A 21,860-nucleotide genomic window follows, 5' to 3' on the forward strand; every position below is an offset into this window, starting at 1 on the left:
TATCAGAGAAACAGATGGACTACAGTCTGTAACTGTAGAACTACAAAGTGCAGCTATACAGTAAGTGGAGCTGATAAGATGGACAGTGAGCGCAGAAACGAGGAGGTGGTCAGAGTGTTATTCCTGTTCGGTGTGTCAGTGTATTCCTTTTCCAAACCTGGTTTGGCTAATCAGTAAGTGTGCTGAGAATGTGATGCCAGGAATAATCTGGAATCAGTAATTGTTCTTCAAACTAGTTCATAAGATCTCAACTACTTTTTTTGCCAACAAGAAATTTTTGATACTTTTTTATTGTTTATTCATTTGTATTTATTCTAATGTTTTTAAAAAAAGAAAACAGATTTACTGTAGAGATAAATGGGTTTAAATAATGTGATTAAGTCCCAAAAACCTTTGAACAGAACTGTTTGCAATATTGAAAATGGTCAAATCCTAGAAAATAAGGGTGATATTTCTTGCTATTGATATTTCGAACAGCCTTTGCCAGCGTTTCAGGCATTAAACAAAATATTATAATAACAGCTTTCTGTGAGGGAGCACTGACTGCTTCAGACATCTGGTTACCATCCACACCACTGTGAACCCGTTCAGGCTCTGTAAGTTACTCTAAATCAAGTGCGTTCCACATCAAGCCACTCTGAGTAAGTTTACGATGAAATTATAGATAAATGTTTTATATATTTTTTAAAATTGGTGGAATTCCCCATTACTGAGCTACATTGCTTGATGGAAGGACTGTATTTACTGTATGTTATTTTCATTATACTGCATTTTGTTGCTGTTTTACAAAAGCAATGAGCCACTCGAGGCCCTACGTTACAGTGATTTTACCAAAATGAAGCTGGTTTGCCTAACAACACCCTTTAACCGTGGTACACTCACTGTAGCTCCCTGCCTCTCATGGCTCATGGCGCTCCTTGTCACTGTGCTCTTGTAACGGTCATTTTCTTTGTATTGTCCTTTTCTTGCGGTTCAAAAGAGAGCCTAATGTACATGAGCTAAACGTGGACCAGCAAGCCAGCTCCAGCTCAGGACACGTTACGAGCTGAGTAACAACCACACGTACGTGCTAAAGCAACAGCAGGAAACCCCACCCACGTTGCTCATGCATCGGCGATGCTGATGCAGTGCTGTGATTTTGCAGTGCTTTGTGGGTAGCTAGTGTGTTGTGGTAGGAATTAGGAGTAATTGCATCACTGTTAAATTGAAACGCTTCAGTTTTTTTGGAACAGAACGGAGTGGAGTCTGCCCAGTACTCAGCAGGAGATGATTTTTTTTGGAGGGGGGCACGGGGGGGGGGGGGCCATCTGGTTTAATTGAAAGGCACTTATCTCCAGGGCAGCGATATCCGTGTTCGTTTCATTAATCTTTCAGTGATCCAATTCATAACAGCCTCTCTGAGAGCTCTCGGTGTGTAGTCACAAATATGGCAATGCAATCATTTCTATGAGGCTTTAGACAAAATATACAAAGAACGGTAGATGTGAACTAGTTCTTGTACGTGCCTGAGAAACGGCGGCTCACACTGTGAATGTGCTTTGCAGAACACTTCCACAAATCTTCAGCCTTAATATTTCCCCCTCCACAAATCAAGCTAAATTAAGCCTCCCTTAGAGTCTGAGGCAGGTGTTGCTGTAAGCTCTCGCACACCTGCGGTTTCCCATAGGTAGCAGAAGAAATGAGGAGCCCTACAACTCACTGTACATCGAATTATTCATTTGCAGGCTAAAAAGGGACCCACTCTTATTTCACACATGGTACGTTATACATTCTTCACCTCTTTTATAATCCGAGAAAAGAACGGATGAATAAAAGCAAATGCACAGTCGGCCAGGAGAGCTGAATCAATATTCAGCTCTGCATTACGTCCATAGCCAGAACTTTCTGATGCCAATTCTACATCCAGGGTTTGACCCTAGACTGGAGATCTTAGAGAATAGTTGGGTGAAAAGCCTGATTTGCACAATTTTCCACTTAATCCAGATGCAGTCAATCAGGTAAGACATGACTGGCGTACACCTTTTGCATAAACTAATCAAATTAAAAATAAATAACAAAAATATTTAATTAATTAAGTAATGTCTAAAGCTGCTGAGCTTCGTCAACACTTGCTAAACCTGAACTTCATAAACACTTGCCTACATTTGAGCTCACATACAGCTGGTCCACCGTGCGCCAGGTGTTGCGTCAAATTCTGCTTCCCCTCAGAATCTGACTCCCCTTCATGTGCATGCACATCACCCAGGCTTACGGATAGTAGGTTGGTCATTTCTTTTGTTTCTATTTATGCACATAGATCTTTACTTTAAAACTGAGTCTAAAAATTCGAAAAATGAAAAACAACTGACATCACGAAGGTCATTTGAGTTCACCAGCTTTGTCTAAAACTGACCACACCATTCAGCCACACAGTGAAGATTTATTCCGTTTTATAGCTTTCAATACGTTTTGCCACGTCTTCACAGCCTTAAAGAAGAGCTAGTTGCGTTTTGAGTAGGTTGAGGGACGTTTTGGAGCTGAATTGACAAAAAAGATTTCTATTGACCTGCGGTGTGTGTTCGTGACAGTAGCTTCGTGGCTCCAGTTTAAAAGTAAAAAAAGCTAAATTTGGACAATAATCATGTCTTGGCTAATCAACTGCTTCTGCATCATGTTTTGGGAAATTGTGGAATTTTTTTCCTTTAAATTGTGAGTGTTTATCAACTTTTTTTAAATTGAAAATGACGTGTAAAGACGTACTCCGAAGGAAAACTCAAGTGGCTTCTTTACAAAAAGCCCAAGTTCCTACTAAAGCCTGACCGATAAATCACAGTACTGAAGAACATGGAGAAAACTGCTGACCAGCAACATAGCAACAAAATGATAACAGCTAATAATATGTTTCATTTTACATATTGTAATGGAATACGTTTAAATACATCTAAGACCTTCTCAAAGTATTCTGCCCAGCTCTGTCTCTATAAGATGGTCTATTGAAATATACAGTGTGAGTCACCAAAGATCAAGATTTCTAAATGATGACAATTGACAGAATAACAGTAAAATGTGGGAAATGTGTCACGATAACAAGAAATATCATCACATTGCTCACTCCTATTGCACACCAAGCCTGACTGAGGCTTATACTTCATTAAAAGAAATGTTAACACCTTTTTTTATAAAGTACACCGTCATTTAAAGTATACAAAATGAACCAAAACCCTCATTTGTGTTCTGTACTTTGGTTATTCTGGGCATGAGAAGAGCGTCATGTTTAGACCTTTTTAATGTGCATGTTTGGCTACAAATATGTCACGAATAATTCTATTTCACTGAGCCCGTGTAAACAGGGGTTTCCAACAATCACGCCGTGCATGTAAACACTTCATGACCTTCAACACTTGCCATAAGCTGATTTTTGCCACTAATCAGGAGACCAGTGTGCATGTAAACACGTTCAGCGAGGGCAGTCTGGTGGGGTTAGCAGCACAGGCTTATTTGCATTGCTCTGACTGGCATGTGTTTCATTCACTATGAGCCAGAGAGTTTTTGTGGCCAAGACTTTTACTTTTGCCTCGACCTTAAGCAGAACCTGCAGCCTCGATCCGACATCTCAACCTGTTTACTCCTGTTTCCCAACCAGCGACAATGATGAGAAACCCCTGAAGGGCAGCCAGCACTCCCTGGCAGGGGACACGAAGGGAGGGGACAGCGGGGACAGCATGGTCGACTACGGCGACGAGGACGCGCACTTCAACGAGGACGGCTCTTTCATCGGCGAATACGGCGGACGCAAGGAGAGGGCCTCCGTGGAAATCAAAGGAACCAATCAGAGCACGGCGTGAGACGGCGGACAAATTGCATTTGGACATCACGTAAAGAAATTTGGCAGAAAGGAGGAACAAAAAGGGAACAAAAACAAAATGACATAATCCACCCGAAGCGCTTTTTTCCAGAAAACGTGAGGTTTAATGTTTCTCGTCATCCATGCTTGTTATTTTTAAGGCTTAGTTTCGCACGTATTGTAACAGATCAGTCACCGTCAGCTGTGTATATACTTGCGTCGGGTGTTTCTTTTTGTATTTGCAAATCTGTCGAGACTTCGGAGCTGCTGGCGCTTTTGTTTTCTCCTTTCTTTTTGTAAATGCGGCCTGCGTTTGTAATCCTGATGGAGGACGAGCGGAGAAAGGCAAAGGCTCCTGTCTTAATTTGTTATGCTCTGTGAGGTCTCCCTGTTCTTTCACATCCATCTCTACTTGTCAAGCAAGTTTTTCTGTGAGGGTATAAACTTTGTGTTTTTGTAATCATGTTTTCTTCTCTGGTCATTCGAGGCAAATATTATTGACATTTTATATTCAGATACGCGTTCATTAAATGTGATTTAATATGTGTACGAGAAAGTTGTTCATTAAGTTATTTCCCATTTCTAAAGTGAGCAGACTAGAAGACAGAAGGTTGAGTTATTAAGAAATTAGATTCAGACACTTGTTTTTCAAACATATCCAGTTCTGATAACCACTGATAACAAGCTACACCGACCCTTTCCAGTGCTCTGTACAGCACTCGGAGTCGTCTTGTGCCTGCCTCTGTTAAGTCGTTGGTGATGTCCTGTTTGCTTTTTCACCACGTTCATCACTGGGGCTTTAAGACAAGGTGTAATTCAGATAGACGCCCGGTCCTTCCAGGCAGAGGAGAAAAATCACCTCCTCTGCTGCTTCTTGTAGCACAATATTGACCTCGCTTATCCAGGAGACGGCTCGTTTTCTCAAAATCTATTAGTCTGTTTTTACTTCCTTTCCTAAAATTTTGAATTGACATTTCATAGTAATGACTTAATTTTGAATTCGCTTCTTTTCTCACAATATCGACTTAGTATCTCCAAATAATGACGTATTTTCTCTAAAATATTGACCAAGTTTCTCCAAAAGATGACTTGTTTTCTTAAAATTGATTTGTCTGATTTTACTTTCTGAAAAATTTGAATTAGGATTTCATAATAATGACTACTTCCTCAAAATATGGACGTACGTCCTCCTAATAATGACTTATTATCTCAAAATATGAATTAAGCATCTCCAAAAGATGGTTTGTTTTCTTAAATTGACTTTGTATCTCAAAGTAATTGGCAGTTTTGTTCTTTTTGTTTTGTTTTTGTTAGTTTTTTTTTATATTCACCTAATAACTCCAAACGATGACTTACTTTCCTAGAATTTTGACTTGGCGTTTTATAATAATTACAAATTTTCTCCAAATTGACAAAAATAATGTGTCTGTATTTTTAAATATGGACCTTATCATTTCAAACAATGGCTTTCGTAATAATGACGTAATTTCTCAAAATATTGGTATCTCTTAAAAACTTACGTTCTTGAGGTGTTGAGATACAATGTCGAAATAACGAGGCAGGAGTAAAGACGTCGGGAAAGTAAGCAGTTGTTTTGAGAAGTCATTATCATGAGAAACTAAGTCATGAGTTTGAGATAGAAAGTCATTATCTTGACAGTAAGTGATGCTTTGATGAAACATTATTTCATTATTTCATCATAGTCATTATTTTGAGGTATTAAGTACATTTTTCTCTCCTGCCTGGCAGAAAAGAGCTTCGTTTAATTCCACCTCAGGGTCAGAATGAACACAGTTTTAGGTAAAGACCACGTTTTATCTAGATTAAGTTTCTAGTGATCATAACTCGGTGAGCAACACCAACACGGACTGAGCCAACGAGTCCTTATTCCTGGCAAGCTTTCTGATTCTAAACAAGATAATAAATGTGCCATTGGATGCTTGTGTTTTGCCTTGATCTAACAGATTATGGATTAGGTAATGATTTGGACTGTTCTAAGTTAAACCCACACAGCACATTCTGAATAGCATCGGGCAGCTTCTCTGTACCAACATGTTTGTGTTTGCATGTTTATGGTTGTTGAATGACGTTTGTGTGCAGATTTGACATTAAATTTTATTACTTTTCTTCATTTTGGCTTCGCTGAGTCGCAGTCATGACCACTGCTGTGCTTCTTGTGTCACTTTCATGTCCCAGTAGTAATCAGCCGCATGGCTTCTTAACATAAATTCAAATCACAGGGATCTGTCGTAAATATTTGCTCATTTGTTGATTTGGTGAGGGCTCAGGTCTATAGTTGGGTCATTTGGGAGATTTTAAAATGATCTTCAGTTTACACGGAATAGATAAACAGGCACACAGAGCATGGACTTCTCCTCAGGGCATGAATGCACAACAGACTACATAGATTAATGCTTGTTAGCCAGCTCTCACGGCTTTGCAGTGAAACTCATGATTTTAGGGGTGTTTAAATGAGTTTTCAGACCGTCTCAAATCTGCTTATTTTGGTTGGTCTATGGAGCGCCTGGACCGAAAAGCAGTGCAATGCGCCTTATGGTTGCATATGTTTGAAAAACGTATGGATCCCTGCTGGTGACATCATGTATAAATAAAAATAACGTGTGGCTACACCCTGATGAAGTGTGGAAACAAGATACTAATGTGTGGCCACGACTTGGTAAGATGTGGGAATGAGATCACGCCTTATTAAGCTGTGGCCACGGCCTAATTGTCTCGTTCCCGTGCCTTACTAAGACGTGGCCCTGCATTGTTATTATTTATATGGTATGTCACCAGCAGGGCTCCATAGTTGAGCACAGTTCAGTCCCTCATTCCGCATGGAGGAGAAGTTAGTCTCCGCTGTTTTCCAACACCCGGAGCTGTAAAACACTCCGCAAAACAATGAATACAGTCTGAACGGGAAAGACAGCTTTTCTGGCTGTATGCAAAAACTTGAGTTCCTCTGGTTATATAGCACAATAACACGTTCCACATAGAACACACATTTAATGTTTAATGCATTTGAAAAAAACATAAAATGTGGCCTGTGCACAATTTAGGTTTTTTACTCTTAAATTCATCAAATAAATGGATATTATGCACTAAAATTTGCAGAACAATGCCATATTTTTCTTTGTTCTCTTTTGGGATGTGTTTTCAATTAAAAAATGAACAAAACATTTGGCCAGAGGTGTCCGAACCTTTGCATACAACAGTGTCAGTTTTGAAATGTTTACCGCTTGTTCTGTTTTTTTTGCAGTGTCACAAATCCCTCTCTCGTGTTTACTGTAACGCCGGGGGGCGATAAGGAGGCAGACGCACATGCTGAGAGAAGCGAGATTTATTAGGGGCAAATCCAGAGCCAGGGTCAAAACGGTCCAGGGTCAGAGAGCCAACATGGATAGATGGAGGGACAGACATGACAAAAAGGAAAACAGGAAAAACACACGATGGAGGTCAGAAGAGTGACGCTAAACAATACAATATAAAGACCAGCAAACTAACAGGGGAAAACACAGGACTTAAATACAGGAACAATGAGGGTAAATAAGACACAGGTGATAAACAGGTGGTTACAATCAGGGGCAGGGTCTGGAAACAAGGGGGCAGGACAGGGAATCAGAACAAAGAAAGCATGTGGACACAACCAAAACAAAACAAAAGCACATGGAGGACTTGGAGGGGCCAGTCATGACATTTACCAACTTGTCAATCAAATGCGTTTCTTTTTTTCAGGATTAATATAACCTCGGGTTATTTCTACAGTTGATTTTACAGCACGGCATTAAAACTGACAAGTTTGAACCCCTGTTTGTAATAGGATCAGGGCCGGCTGGAGACTTTTGTGGGCTCTAGGCAGAACTTTTTGGGAACAGTTTAAAATAAAACAGAAAGGTTAGGACTCGTACTTTGTTTTTGAAGAATAGTTGTTGAAGCTTAGAGCCACCTGCCTACCTGACATTAGCTTTTTCCCATCCAGCAGCATTTGTCTACAGTATGCTCTTAGGCTAGGCTAGTTAGCCTGACGGCACCATCATACTGCCATGTGTATACAATAACATTCATAAACTTCATGATCGTTTTCCTTTTTAATCAGTGGGGAAGAATTAGGCTGATTTCATTTTGCCAGTGGCAGCAGTAAATTCAGGGGGATTTTTGCTATTTTTGATTGTTATTTTGTTTACACATTAATAGCAAATGTGCTAGCTAATGCACCGTAAAATTATAACAACTACCATAAACTGTCTAAAATATGAACATTTATTTGTGCATTACTGATGATGAATATGATAATGAGTAAGTTCTAATAAGTTCCACTATAAATTACAGATTTCTGTTCCAGCATCCAGACCAGCTGCTTGATTTCCACCAAAAAGCCGTTTCTTCCCATCTGCTCTTTTTGTGTCCCGTCTTTAGACTCCAGATGCAAATGCTCTTTTTTAAAACATGACTAACCAGCCGCATCCTATTAATGGTACAGTAATAACCTGGAAGTTGTTCGGGATCTTGGGACCCTAAGCAACTGCTTATGTCACTTATTAGGTAGAGGTTGCTCCTGGAAAAGTTACTCTCTAAAGCTCATACAAATCTGTACCACCTGGAAAATACAAGGGAAAACCGAATAGTCTTTTCCAGTACATTATTTTGAAATAAAACATTTAAAAGAATGCCACTACCCTGCGCTCCAAATCCTGCTCCAAATAAACAGCCAGCTATGCTTGATTAAACATGCAAATTTAAAAATGCTATTTAAAATCCTAGAAACTAACAGTAGAAACTGTTCAAAAGCAGCTGCGTCAATATACAGCTTTGTTGGAACCTAGATAAAACACACCTGTACCAGATGTTCAGTGCCCTTAATGGCTCAGTTCACCAGTGTTTGGAACTGGCTTAGAGCAAAATTGCTCTAAACCGTCTGTAGGGCCGCCACCTCAGCCCTGTAAAATTCCTGGACGCTTGATCAGTGATAAACTCAGTGGCTGGGCAGCTCTGCTCACAATGCAAAAGTATTCGCTCGTCTGGCTTCACACACATCTGAACTTGAGTGACGTCCCATTCTTAATCCATAGGGTTTAATATGATGTTGGCCCACCCTTTGCAGCTTCAACTCTTCTGGGAAGGCTTTCCACAAGGGTTAGCAGTGTTTATGGGAATTTCTGACCGTTCTTTCAGAAGCACATTTGTGAGGTCAGACACTGATGCTGGACGAGAAGGCCTGGCTCACAGTCTCCACTATAATTCATCCCAAAGGTGTTCTATCGGGTTGAGGTCAGGACTCTGTGCAGGCCAGTCAAGTTCTTCCACACCAAACTGGCTCATCCACGTCTTTATGGACCTGCTTTGTGCACTGGTGTGCAGTCATGTTGGAGCAGGAAGGGGCCGTCCCCAAACTGTTCCCACAAAGTTGGGAGCATCAAATTGTCCAAAATCTCTTGGTGCTGAAGCTTTAAGAGTTCCTTTCACTGGAACTAAGGGACCGAGCCCAACTCCTGAAAAACAACCCCACACCATGATCCCCCCTCCACCAAACTTTACACTCACAATGCAGTCAGACAAGTACCGTCTCCTTGAGCTGATCTGAAGGCCACATGAAGTTTGGAGGTCTGTAGTGATTAACTCTGCAGAAAGTCGACGACCTCTGTGCACTATGCCCCTCAGCATCTGCTGACCCCGCTCTGTCATTTTACATGGCGTCCGATCACGGTACCATGCTGGAATTCTCTGAGCTCCTGAGAGCGACCCATTCTTTCACTAATGTCTGTAGAAGCAGTCTGTAAGCCTAGGGGCTCGGCTTTATACACCTGTGGCCATGGAAGTGATTGGAACACCTGAATTCACTGATTTGGATGGGTGACTAAATACTTTTGGAAATATAGTGTAGATAAATGTCAGTTCTACTGTGGAACTGAATTGTCTCACTTATTGCATTGCAGTGCTGCCTAGTGCCTGAACATGTCACAAACAGTGCACCTTTCCAAAACAATTGTCCTTACATACACAGACAGTCAAAATCCAGAACAATCCAGGAAAACTATCAGGGGGTCCCTGAGGACCTATTTGAGAACCACAGGTTGACATGCTAATGACCATGAGCCGTGGTTTAAATTAGCCTCTGAAGAAATGTGAAAAAGCACTTGTGCATGCAAAATTAAAAATCTCACTCTGGTTTCACTCCAGCCACCTGAAATTCCCACTCCAGCCACCTGAAATTCCCACTCCAGCCACCTGAAACTCCCACTCCAGTCACCTCACCAAAGTTGGCAGCCCTGCAGCTCCTCTGCTTCAGTGAGTTACACAGTGGAAAAGCAGTAATACGATAGAAATGATAGTAAAAATAGTGTTTGAGAAATCTTCGGCATGTTTATTCTGGGTTATCTGTTCTACAGTAGTTCTCTGAGTTAATTCTGACAAAGACTCTTATTCTGAAGTGTGGTACTAGCCTCCTTGCTGTGTTTATGCCTGTACAACTGGAAGAACTATAGTAGTAATAATAATAATAATATTTATTTATATGGCACTTTCACACCAGTGCTTTACAGACAGGTAATAAAACTTGACATTAATACAAATTATAAGTATTAATTTACAATCATATAAGAAAATAACACAGATCACAATAACATATAAACACCACAAGATGTAGAGTTTTAATTAAACGCTCAGATAAAAAGATATGCTTTAATGGTGCTTCTTAAAAGTGAGTACTGAGCTTGACTGTCTAATAAAAGGTGGAATTGAGTTCCACAGTTTAGAAGCAGGATGAATGAGTCTCTCCATGTTTTCTGTAGAAGGTCAGTATCTGCAGATCTAAGATCATAAACAGACAGACACTCTGTGATGTAAGTGGTGCTTTAAGGTCACTTAAAGCCCTAAAAAGTAGTAGCAGAGCTTTAAAACCTGTCCTGAGCGAAACAGGCAGCCAGTGCAGCTCTTTTAAAACAGGACTGATCTGCTCTCTCTGTGTTGTTTTTGTTAGGATGCTGCATGAGTTGGAAAGGATGCACGGTTTTCATTAGAAAGCTCAGTGAGAAGATCATTACAGTGATCAACGCTGCTGTAACAAGTGCATGATCTAGTTTCTCTACGTTGCTCTGAGAGAGAAAAAGCAGAACTTTAGTGATTTTTTCTGAAATAAAAAGCCACAAAAGTCACTGTGTTTAAGTTAAGTGATCCCACAAGTTTAATCCCAGAAATGGGGAAATTCCACCTCCCCATTTAACCCATCCGTGAAGTGAAACACCACATACACACTAGTGAATACACACACACACACTAGGGGGCAGTGAGCAGCCCTATCCACAGCACCCGGGGAGCAGTTGGGGGGTTAGGTGTCTTGCTCAAGGACACCTCAGTCATGTGCTGTCGGCGCTGGGGATCGAACCGGCAACCTTCCGGTCACAGGGCCAGATCCCTAACCTCCAGCCCTATACAGAGCTCAGTTGACAGTGAGTGCAGACCTGAGCTAATGCTAGATCCAGCTGTTAGCCTAAAGCCTTGCTTTCTGTAATGTAATTAATAAATGTAATTTAATGAAGCTCAACAACTTGTGCATGCACTGTTTGTCTTACTTTAATAGTGGTAGAAAGCTAGAAAGGCATATGTCTGGAACTGTGAGCTGAAGTGCGGATACTGTAACCAGAACACTGTGGGTTTGAGTCCTTGGAAGAACACTGAACATTGAGAAACACAGAAGATTGTTCCTTGTCCTTGGAAAGTACAGTTAGATTTCCGCTGCCCTGCAGCTGTGTGCCATTAATCCTGAGCTGTAATAAGAAAGTAACATGAAAAATGGCTACAATTTTGTGGATTAAGGTTTATGGAACCCTTTGAAGACAAGTTGAAAATATGAGTGCATGTGACATACATCACTGAGCTCGCTCACATCCAATCTGAAAGTACAGCCCACTCAGAGCAAACAAGTTTGACTGGAAAGCTGGTGTTATCACTCTCAAGCTTAACATCCGGGTGGTATTCATTTCCCACAGGGAGGGGAGGTGAGATATGCAGTTTTAGCAGAGGATGTATGGAATGTTTATGCATATATGCACATAGGATAAGAAATCTCTAGAAATTACAGAGGTGGGAGGGGCTATTTGTTCTATTCACCATCACCACTCCAAAAAAACAGTAGAAAACATTTCAAAAAGCTGATATAGCCTGGGGAAAATTACATATTGTTTTATTGACACAGGATTAATATAATCTCAGGTTATTTCTATGGTCTGTTTTATAGCACAGGCTGCATGTAATTTAGGATTATTTCAATGATTTGTTTCCCAATATGGGTTTAATGTAATTTGAGATTATTTCTACAGTTTTCTCTGCATCAGGGATTAATACGACCTGGCTTTATTCTGCAGTTTGTATTTTAATATAGCATGAACGTAATCTGGGGTTATGTCTATGGGTTTCTTTACAGCATGAGATTAATATAATCTTGGGTTATTTCTACAGTTCATTTTATAGCACAAGATTAATATAAACTGGAACTATTTCTACAGCTTCATTTGTAGCAGAATAATAATATACAGATTTATAGCATGGAATTAAAATAATCTGCGGTTATTTCCATTTTTTGTTCCATAGCACAGGATTAATATAATTTGGGATTATTGCTATTGTTTGTTTTATAGGACAGGAATAATAGAAAGTTTTTCCTATGGTGCATTATATAGCACAGGAAATAATATTATCTTGTAAATTTTACAGTATGGGCTTAAAATATGGTTTGTTTTATATCATATATTATAATCTGGTTTATTTCCATGACTTGCTTTATAGCACAGGATTAATATAACCTGAGATTGTTTCTTTGTGTTTTATAGTATGGAATTATTATAATCTGGGGTTATTTTTCTAATAAAGGATCAATATAACCTGAGATTGTTTCTTTGTGTTTTATAGTATGGAATTATTATAATCTGGGGTTATTTTTCTGATAAAGGATCAATATAACCTGGGTTATTTCTATGGTTCATTATATAGCACAGGATTAATATAACCTGAGATTATTTCTATGTTTAGAACCATTTTTTTTTGCCAACTGTGTTTTAGACCTTCGCATTTAATCCATCCGTGCAGTGAAACACCCACATGCATGCACACTAGTGAACGCACACTAGGGGGCAGTGAGCGCACTTGCCCGGAGCGGTGGGCAGCCCTATCCACAACACCCAGGGAGCAGTTGGGGGTTAGGTGTCTTGCTCAAGGAGTCTTCATTCGTGGACTGTCAGCCGAGGGGATCGAACCGGTGACCTTCCGGTCACAGGGCTGGCTCCCTAACCTCCAGCCCACGACTGCGCCTATGTGTGTTATAGTATGGAATTATTATAATCTGGGGTTAATTTTAGGTAATATAGGATCAGTATAACCTGGGTTTCTATGGTTCATTATATAGCACAGGATTAATATATCTTGGGTTTATTTCTATGATTAATTTTATAGTATGGGATTCATATAGTTTGTTTTATGCATAATATACATTTTATGGCACAGGATTAATATAACCTGAGATTATTTCTATGTGTTTTATGGTATTTGGATTATAATGACGGAGTCGTTTCATAATGCAGGATTAATACAGTTTGGAGTTATTTCTACAGTTTGTTTGTTTAGTCTTTCCTGACATGGTACTGTACAGCCCAGGAAAATCATTGACACGGCAGATTTGGACGAGACTAAATGTAAATGTAAGGAATTCTGTCTCAATAGACTCAATAACCTACTGTACGTAGGTTCATTTTGATTGTAACTTGGTTGATGAGCTACTCTTTCCCCGAGTTGGCTACATGTAGCTTAGCATCAGCAATGAATAGGCTAGAAACCCGCATGCATGCGCTTTCATCTAATGATTTACTGTACGCTTCCTAAGGATGGCAAGATTGGGAAGCGTCCCTGAGCCCACAAACGGCAGCAGTTGATTATTGTAGAAAAGATGAGAGGCGGCGCGCAGCTGGTAAAAGAACATTCAGTGGAGTGTGCATCTTTGTACGCCCGCTTCATTGACCCTCGCTATAAATTCCCCCAGATTTCTATATGGTTTACCACCATGCACTCACTATACCGCTCTTGTCTTTAGATTAGACTGCAGGAAAGTGGCGTGCTTCTGTACAGAGCAGGAGCCAGTACCGTTCAAAATGAGGCAATATATGATACGCAACGCTGGGTCAACCGCTGTGAGTTGAAAGAGCATAGCGACATGCCACAACACATCCAGACAAAGCACTCTAGCTGCGGTTCATCTGCGCATCACCCAGAACCATATCAATAATGCAGCACTTTTTCCTCCACGGGCCAAGCGCAGGCATAAACAAATGGATTCAATACAAAAAAGAACAGCGGTCCATTACGGAGGCGCCGTCGACTATGAAGTGAGAGAACGGCAAAAAAAAATCTCTTCATCTTTAGGCATGAGGGTCAAAGGAGCTGCGGAAAGTGCTTGCGAATCGAATGCCGTGCGTTCCGTGCTACAGCTTCATCAAGCTCTGCTCCCAGACCTTCAAGTTACACTTCATTATGCCATAAACATCCTTTTATTTCCCCAACAGTGCGTTTTTTTCTGTTGCTTTGTGTCTGTTTGAGGCGCGGTGTCGCAGATGCACGAGTGAAGTAAGGTCATTAGCCATGTGGGCAAAAATGTTGAGTGTCTGCGCCGGAGCCCCCGCCACCTCGTCCAAAGGCCTTCCTCCACAGCGCTTCGGGGACATCTGAGGGAATGATCTCAGCATATCGCCACTCCGCAGCAAATGAATTGGTCCCAGAGTCTCAGGAGCTGTCAGCTATTCACTTTGTATGAAGGCTTCATTCATCACTACTCTCTTCTTCTTCTTCCTCCTTTTCCTCTCTCCTTTCCCAACTGAAGCAACTTTTAGCACAGAGGGAGAGAGAGAGAGAGAGAGAGAGAGAGAGAGAGAGAGAGAGAGAGAGAGAGAGAGAGAGAGATCTATATATATTGAGAGAGAGAGAGAGAGAGAAACTTTTCACTTCCTTTTGAAACATGTCGACTGTTAAAGATTTTAGGGCTATAGAGTGCATGAGTCATGCACTGTTCTACATAAGCACTTACTGTACCAATACTTAGCGTTGCATATTTTATATCACTGGAGGCAAGAGGAGACGTTTAATTGATGATTCCTATTTTGCATATGCTGTACTGTGCTTTAAAATATACTGTACGGGAAATTACAATGTAGTAGTGATTGTGTTTTTATTTCCTCCAAACATAATTCAGTGTGTCCTATTAGAGCAAGAGGCTTTTAGTTTGGGCCATCGATGTCAATACATCTCTCAGTGTTAAAAACCACCTCTAACTAACGCCTCATTTCCTCTTGCACTCCTACTGGATTTCGAATAGTAAGTCAGCACTACGTTCATAGCAATCCACAAGGATATTTTTGGGCTGTTCCAGATTAAACACAAACATTAGACTGTAAAAGACGGTCCATATGTTCAGTTCACAGCTTGTAGCAGACAGTAGCTTATATTTCCTGGCATTGAGCTGGTGCTGGTTTCCCTTCTTACCAACTAGCCCCAGTTTATGAGGAGCCTGGCCACTTCCTACTTCCCCTGTTATATCGAGCATCGTGACTGCAAATCACCAGAGGGCGCCCGCGAGCGAGTCTTCAATGAATGGAAGTAAATGGAGCTGAACGGCTAAAAATTAGAAGTTAAAATAGTTTCTAATCACTAGCCCAGAACTTTCTTTTCATTTTAGAAAGAAGGAGGATGTATTTCAGTAAAAATCAAAGAAGACCCACCTGTATGTTTCCTTTTTACTGGTGCTTTACTGGCACTGATTCATAGGACACTGTTCCAGAGTTCCAGAGTTCCAGATTTCCAGAGTTCCAGATTTCCAGAGTTCCAGATTTCCAGAGTTCCACTCCACTTCTGTTTTATTTATTATTCATTCGTTCTCGAGAGTGCAATCCGTATTGTTTCTGTGCAATAATTCTTAGATGTGCAATATTATGTAACACTATAAGCTACCTCACCTGTCTATTGTCTACTGACTGTTTTAGAATATATAGTTTTATTGTCCTTTTTTCTTTATATTTAAGATTTTTTTCCCCTTAAATCTGGATTTTATATATTTTAGCCTTATGTTTAGATATTTTAGCCTTATAATTACATTGTTTTGTATGTAGGAAGTGCCATTGGATTGCTGCTCAGTTTCGTTGTACACTGTGCAATGACAATAAACGCATCTTATTTTTTTTTTTCTACAGCAAACGGGTTTTTTGGGCAGCAGGATGTAATTTAAATGTAATAGTGGTGGTAAAATGTTTTAAGCGGTTCTCTGTTCAGGAAATTAATGCATTTTTTCAGATTAACAATGATTGAGCATTTATAAACTACAGTTCTGCTCAAAAGATCCATCTTAACCCATTTATTTTGGACTCTCTCGGGAGCGCCCTCTAGTGTTTGAGAAACCTGGAAGACATTACAGGGTGGAAATTCTCCACTCTCCGAGTTCTCCATCTAAAACTGCTTAGACTACGACTCATATTTACACTCAGTGATGTATCTAGAACTTACAGAAGGACTGGAGTGATATTTCTCTCATGAAATTGTTCCCAAAATAGTAAATCAATCGTGATTTTTTTATAAATTGTTTTGGTGATTATTCTAACGTCGTTGGCCTTCTGTGCAACTCCTGAAGTCCTAACCAATAGGAGAGTTTGCTCGGCTGTATCTTCCTACATACCACAGAGAAAAAAACTATGGATATTTCCTCTTGAGTGTTTCAAGTATTTTATCTTTTTTTTTTTCAAACCAAAACTCAACAATTATATAACCGTATTACTACAATTCATGCAATGTTTAAATACAAAGAGCATAAGGGGAAAAAAATCGTTTTTTTTTATTCCACATAAATCATTACGCCTTCTTACAATACATTTACATACAGTGTATTAGCCAATTTACCAGTTTAGCTCCTCCCATTCACTCTGAAGTTATAAGGAGTGTTTCAGCCTGGACTGCTTTTTGAATAAGGCGCAATATATGGCAGTGAATGAGAACAGAGCTCCTTTGAATATGTCAGAATTAAAGGCACAGTAACAGAAACAGCCTGTTCAAAATAGTCATGTAAACATGCAGTGTGACTGTGTTTCGCACATGAAACCACACAAATGTTGCAAGTGGATGGGAAAATAGAATATAATTAAAATGTAAGGCCCTTTTGACAATGATCTACCACCTAAATCATATCTCAAGGTGGGGGTCCTATGGTGGTCCCTTTCCATTAATAGACAGAGTGGGGGGCGGGGGGGTGATAAATTACACATAAGATGGGCTACAATCTGAAACTGTAAACCTAAAAAGTGCACTTAAGTGTTTTTGGTAAAATATCTAAATACAAGGTAAGTGTGCCTATGAATCACAGCCCTCCCCTTTTCAGAGAGCCACAAGTAATTGGACATATAATAATCATCAGTAATACTGTCAAGTTGCAAATCCTGATGACTGTCTGAATTTTGAGAACCATCCACATCACCAGAGTCTGAGTATCCTCCCTGCGGATGACTGAAATGCAGCTTCTGCAAGTTTCCGGGCCTTTTTGGATTTCGGTCTTGTCTTCAGTAAGTGAAATGCACGCTCAGTGGGTTTCAGGGCAGATGATTGAATCGGCCAGTCAAGAACAGCCCACTATTTCTGTAAAATCTCCACAGTTTCTTTAGTAGAAAGTTTCACCTGCTGCGAAGTGAAGCACTGCCCAATGAGTTTTGAGGATCTGAGTAGTTAAGATGCTTCTGTACTCTTCAAAAAATTCATCTCTCTGCTGCCTCTAGCAGTCACATCATCAATAAAGATGTTTCCCAGTTGAGGTGATGGGCTGCGGATCAGGAGCTGTTTTCTAAGTATTTTCTTCACTCCTTCACTTTAGCACAGTCAAATACATCATCTGTCCACAAGACTTCATCCCTACTGTTACTTCACATGGTCTGGTGTGTGACCAGTGGTGTGCATCACATTGCAAATTCAATCTGGTGAATCGTTGCTGTTGGAACAAAACCTTGCATCTCAAAAGAAAAATTGTAGCTGCAGTTTCATGACAGTTGAACTAATACAAATGATTCAAATCCTGATACTTGAAAGACCCCCTGCACTTAGAAATGTATGTGTGTGTGTGTTTTTAATGATAATAAGCCTTTTATATGATTTATTATGGATATATACAGTGATATTTGCCTTCTCATGCATCCCTCTGAACCTGCTTTGGTCACTCCTTCGTCAACCCCCTGGGAGATCACGTGACTGGCACACCTAACTCCTCTGTGGACTCAATCTACCAAGACTCCCTGGTAGATCACATGACAATCTCACCACCACAGCCAACCAATCGCCATTCTTCCTCACCTGAGTATTGACGTCTATCACCTGTGTCTGATTGTTATGACAATGTTTGGGTAGTATATAAGCCTTTTAGCTTAGATCTTTGCGAGGTATTGCGTCTGGGTCTTCTTTCTTGTATGGTTCTACCTGTGTTCTGCATCTCTTTGCTGTATTTTTGGTCTTTTGCCTTTATGTCTTGGCCCTTTTGGGTTGTTTGCTTAGATTTTCTCTATTATGTTCATTTGGATTTTTCTGGTGTTGACTTTGGCCCATTTTTTGACTCTGACTCTCTTGAACCCCAGGAAAGTCTACTTAAACCGCACGGATCAGACCAGTTGACATTTTTCCATTGAATACACAAGCTTTGTACAAAAAGGCAATTCGGTCAGTGCTACATGTCCTAGTTTGCATGTCACAAACAAGCTTGAATCTGTCACAGTCCAATAAAGTAAAATGTGATGAGTGGATTACACCATGGTGACCGGAAACTTAGTTTCAGAGAGCAAGTCCAAACATGGCCAACTAAACATTTAAAAGATAGTTAACAGTTAGCTACAATGAAAAATGTTGGCATTTGAAATAATGATGTGTGTAACGCTGGGGAGCGATGATGAGGCGGACGCGTATGCTAAGAGATTTATTAGGGGTAAATCCATAATCAGGGTCTAAACAGTCCAGGGTCACAGAGCCAACATGGATAGAATGGAAGAAACAACACCATGCAAAGACTGGCAACTAACAAGGAAAAACACAGGGCTTAGATATAGGAACAGCGAGGGTTAACAAGACAGATGTGAAAACACTCAAGGGTGGAGTATAGAAACAAGGAGGCAGGACAGGGAAGAAAAACAAGGAAGCACATGGACAAGACCAGAGGTAAACAAAATCACTTGGAGGACTGGGAGGGGCCAATCGTGACAACAAAGTTACACTCTACATCTGTCTATAATAAAATGTCAGATATGGCACCTGGAACTGTCCTAAGAGCAGGAAGCAATATGTTCGCATAATACAGCTTTAAGATTAAGTGACCCTTATTAGTCCCACAACAGGGAAATTTCACCTCCACATTTAACCCATCCATGAAGTGAAACACCACATACACACTAGTGAGCACACACACACACTAGGGGACAGTGAGCACACTTGCCCGGAACAGTGGGCAGCCCTATCCGCAGCGCCCAGGGAGCAGTTGGGGGTTAGGTGTCTTGCTCAAGGACAGCTCAGTCATGTGCTGTCAGCTCTGGGGATTGAACCAGCGACCTTCCGGTCAGAGGGCTGGTTCCCTAACCTCCAGCCCACGACTGCCCCAATTTTAACCACTGTCCTTGTTAGCACCAGAAGCAAATATTTGCTTAGCAGGCAGGCCATAAAATAACTTCACAGCCCAGGTTCAGTTCTACCTCACTGGTGCTTAATTAATGCAATGTTTGAAGATAAAGACTCAAAACTGAGGCAGTGGACTGATGTTTGTGAATTTGAGCCATTACATTTACAGCATTTGGCTGAAGCTCTTATCCAGAGCAACTTACAATCTGATCATTTTACATAGGGAGGCCAAGGCGGTGTTAGGAGTCTTGCCCAAGGACTCTTATTGCTATAGTGTAGGGTGTTTGCCCAGGTGGGGATTGAAGCCCAGTCTACAGTGTAGAAGGCAGAGGTGTTAACCACTACACTAACCAACCACCATTAGCGAGGCTAATCTTGTTCCATTCTGCCTGTTGGTAGCATCAGAGGTTAGTGTTAGCTTAGCAGACTGAAACAGCTGCCTGCCAACATCACAGGTTCAATATCTGCAAGTTTAAAGGGTAAAGAATCAAATCTGAGCGAGTGAAGTCGCGAGGCTGGTGCTGGAGTGACCGCAGGACTGGTCTAATCTCGCCTGATCTGCGCTGTGTTAGCACCGCTCAACATTTACTAGTAGTTCAGTTTATAGTTTAGAATGTGTTTGGGTGATGATTTGAATATTTAGCTAGATTAGTCCCTGATTATTAATGTTACACATTCTTAATGAGTGTTCAGCTTTAGGAACTTTCCAATGCCAATTTTATTTGTTTCTTGACCATAATAATAATAATAATAATAATAATAATAATAATGGATAAAATATTTACATTTTTTGTATTTAATGTAGATTTTTGTATGGCTTGAATTATGACTTTCAGAGTATTAACTTCCATTAAAAGCTCATGTTGGTCTTTTACTCATCTATAGCCTGAACACTATTCTCACTATTCTTTATCTGCTCAAAAGCATTTTTCAGCCATTTATTACAGCAACATCTGTGATCTACAAGGTTCTTTGCTATTGCTGAACTTGCCAGTGAATTCTTGCTTTTTAAAAATGCACAAAATATGTCACCTGGACACATTTAATGTTGAGGCTATTCACATCCTTCAGCCGTAGTGAATTCTTGACACTCATTTATACGTCTTTGCAATTTGAGATGATTTTTTGCTTTCATCTGCTGGGTGACCTTGGACAAAGAGTATTTACTTCACTGACGATCACTGAGTGCTGTACTGAGTGCAATGTTCTTCAGATGGTCAACAGTCGGGAGTTTAGTACAGAGTCATTAGACCGGGACTGTTATTTGCAATCAAAGCGACTCAAGCGTTAAAATGACCGAATACATGAAATGTTTCTCAAGGGTGACGGCTGTAATGAACAGCCGTCATTTCAAAACCTCATAAATAAAATTATTTTAGAACATTTGAAAACTCCCAGCACTCTTTCCTAATATTTCTGAGAAGATTAGATAAGATAAGATAATCCACTTTCATAAGAAAGGAAAAGACAGGAGTCTACAGAGAAAATGTGGCTCCTAACAACCACCTGGAAGACCTGGTAGGCATGAAAACTGCCCCCATCAGATAAACAGCACTGAAAGCTTTGATCTCTGAGAGAGAGGAGAAGATCAAGCTGCTTCAGATCTGAAAACATCCACAGGGGTTTCTGTCCATCCTTCCACTGAGAGAAGACCACTCAGCGCTGTGGGTCTGAAAGGACGTGTAGCTGATCAAGAAGAACCTCACTGAGAAAAGGAGACGGACACATCAAACAAAGAAGCTGAACGGTGGACTGACCACCCCAGAGTCCAGACCTCAACACCACTGAATGGGCTTGGTTACTTCAGAAAATCAACCAGCTTCTCAGACTGAGCGTTCGAGGTGTGTCTGCAGGTTCTTTGAGGAGCTGAAAGTGAGTCTCCTGGAAGCTGTGATAAAGGTAAAGAGTGACTCACTGAATACTGAACACACTTCATATTATATTTAGTCATTGAGGCTTCTATGTATTTTGTTTTCATCACAGTTACATTACAGAAATTCGTTTCTTTCTCCTGTTGCATTAGCATTTAAAGTTTTGGTAGAAGAGCGACCAACATGCTCTGCTTTTAAGAAGGTGAATGGCACTGCAAATTAACCTTGGATCTCAGGTACAGCCATTGCATGTTGTTTATCTTCCTAGGCTGCAGTTATGACAGAGAGATGCCCGTGGAGAGTCACCCAAGCTGACATGCTACCTTTCCTAAAGCTCAGGTGAGCCTAGAAAGTAGGTCACACACTGGAACATGGGGGCAGGCAGAGGTAGTGTGAGTCTCTAGAGATGACTGACAGATGGAGCATGTGTCCACATGGGTGTGAGGTTCATTTTAGATTAACATCCAACAAAGCCTAATGTCTACGGTGTGAAAGTGTGGTGA

At 40.6% G+C, this 21,860-nt stretch overlaps 1 protein-coding gene across 3 annotated transcripts in view; it reads left to right on the forward strand.

Moving 5' to 3' along the window:
* chl1b (cell adhesion molecule L1-like b) overlaps positions 1 to 5,954 on the forward strand; it is a 102,664-nt gene extending 96,710 nt beyond the window's left edge. For all 3 annotated transcript variants that reach the window (XM_037534752.1, XM_037534753.1, XM_017711695.2), the window contains one exon: positions 3,623 to 5,954. In XM_037534752.1, the coding sequence (XP_037390649.1) occupies positions 3,623 to 3,824 (202 nt within the window). In that variant the 3' untranslated portion in view covers positions 3,825 to 5,954. The remainder of the gene's footprint in view (positions 1 to 3,622) is intronic.
* Positions 5,955 to 21,860: the final 15,906 nt, after the last annotated feature.

Source organism: Pygocentrus nattereri, chromosome 26, assembly GCF_015220715.1.
Source record: "Pygocentrus nattereri isolate fPygNat1 chromosome 26, fPygNat1.pri, whole genome shotgun sequence".
Classification (NCBI taxonomy): Eukaryota; Metazoa; Chordata; class Actinopteri; order Characiformes; family Serrasalmidae; genus Pygocentrus; species Pygocentrus nattereri.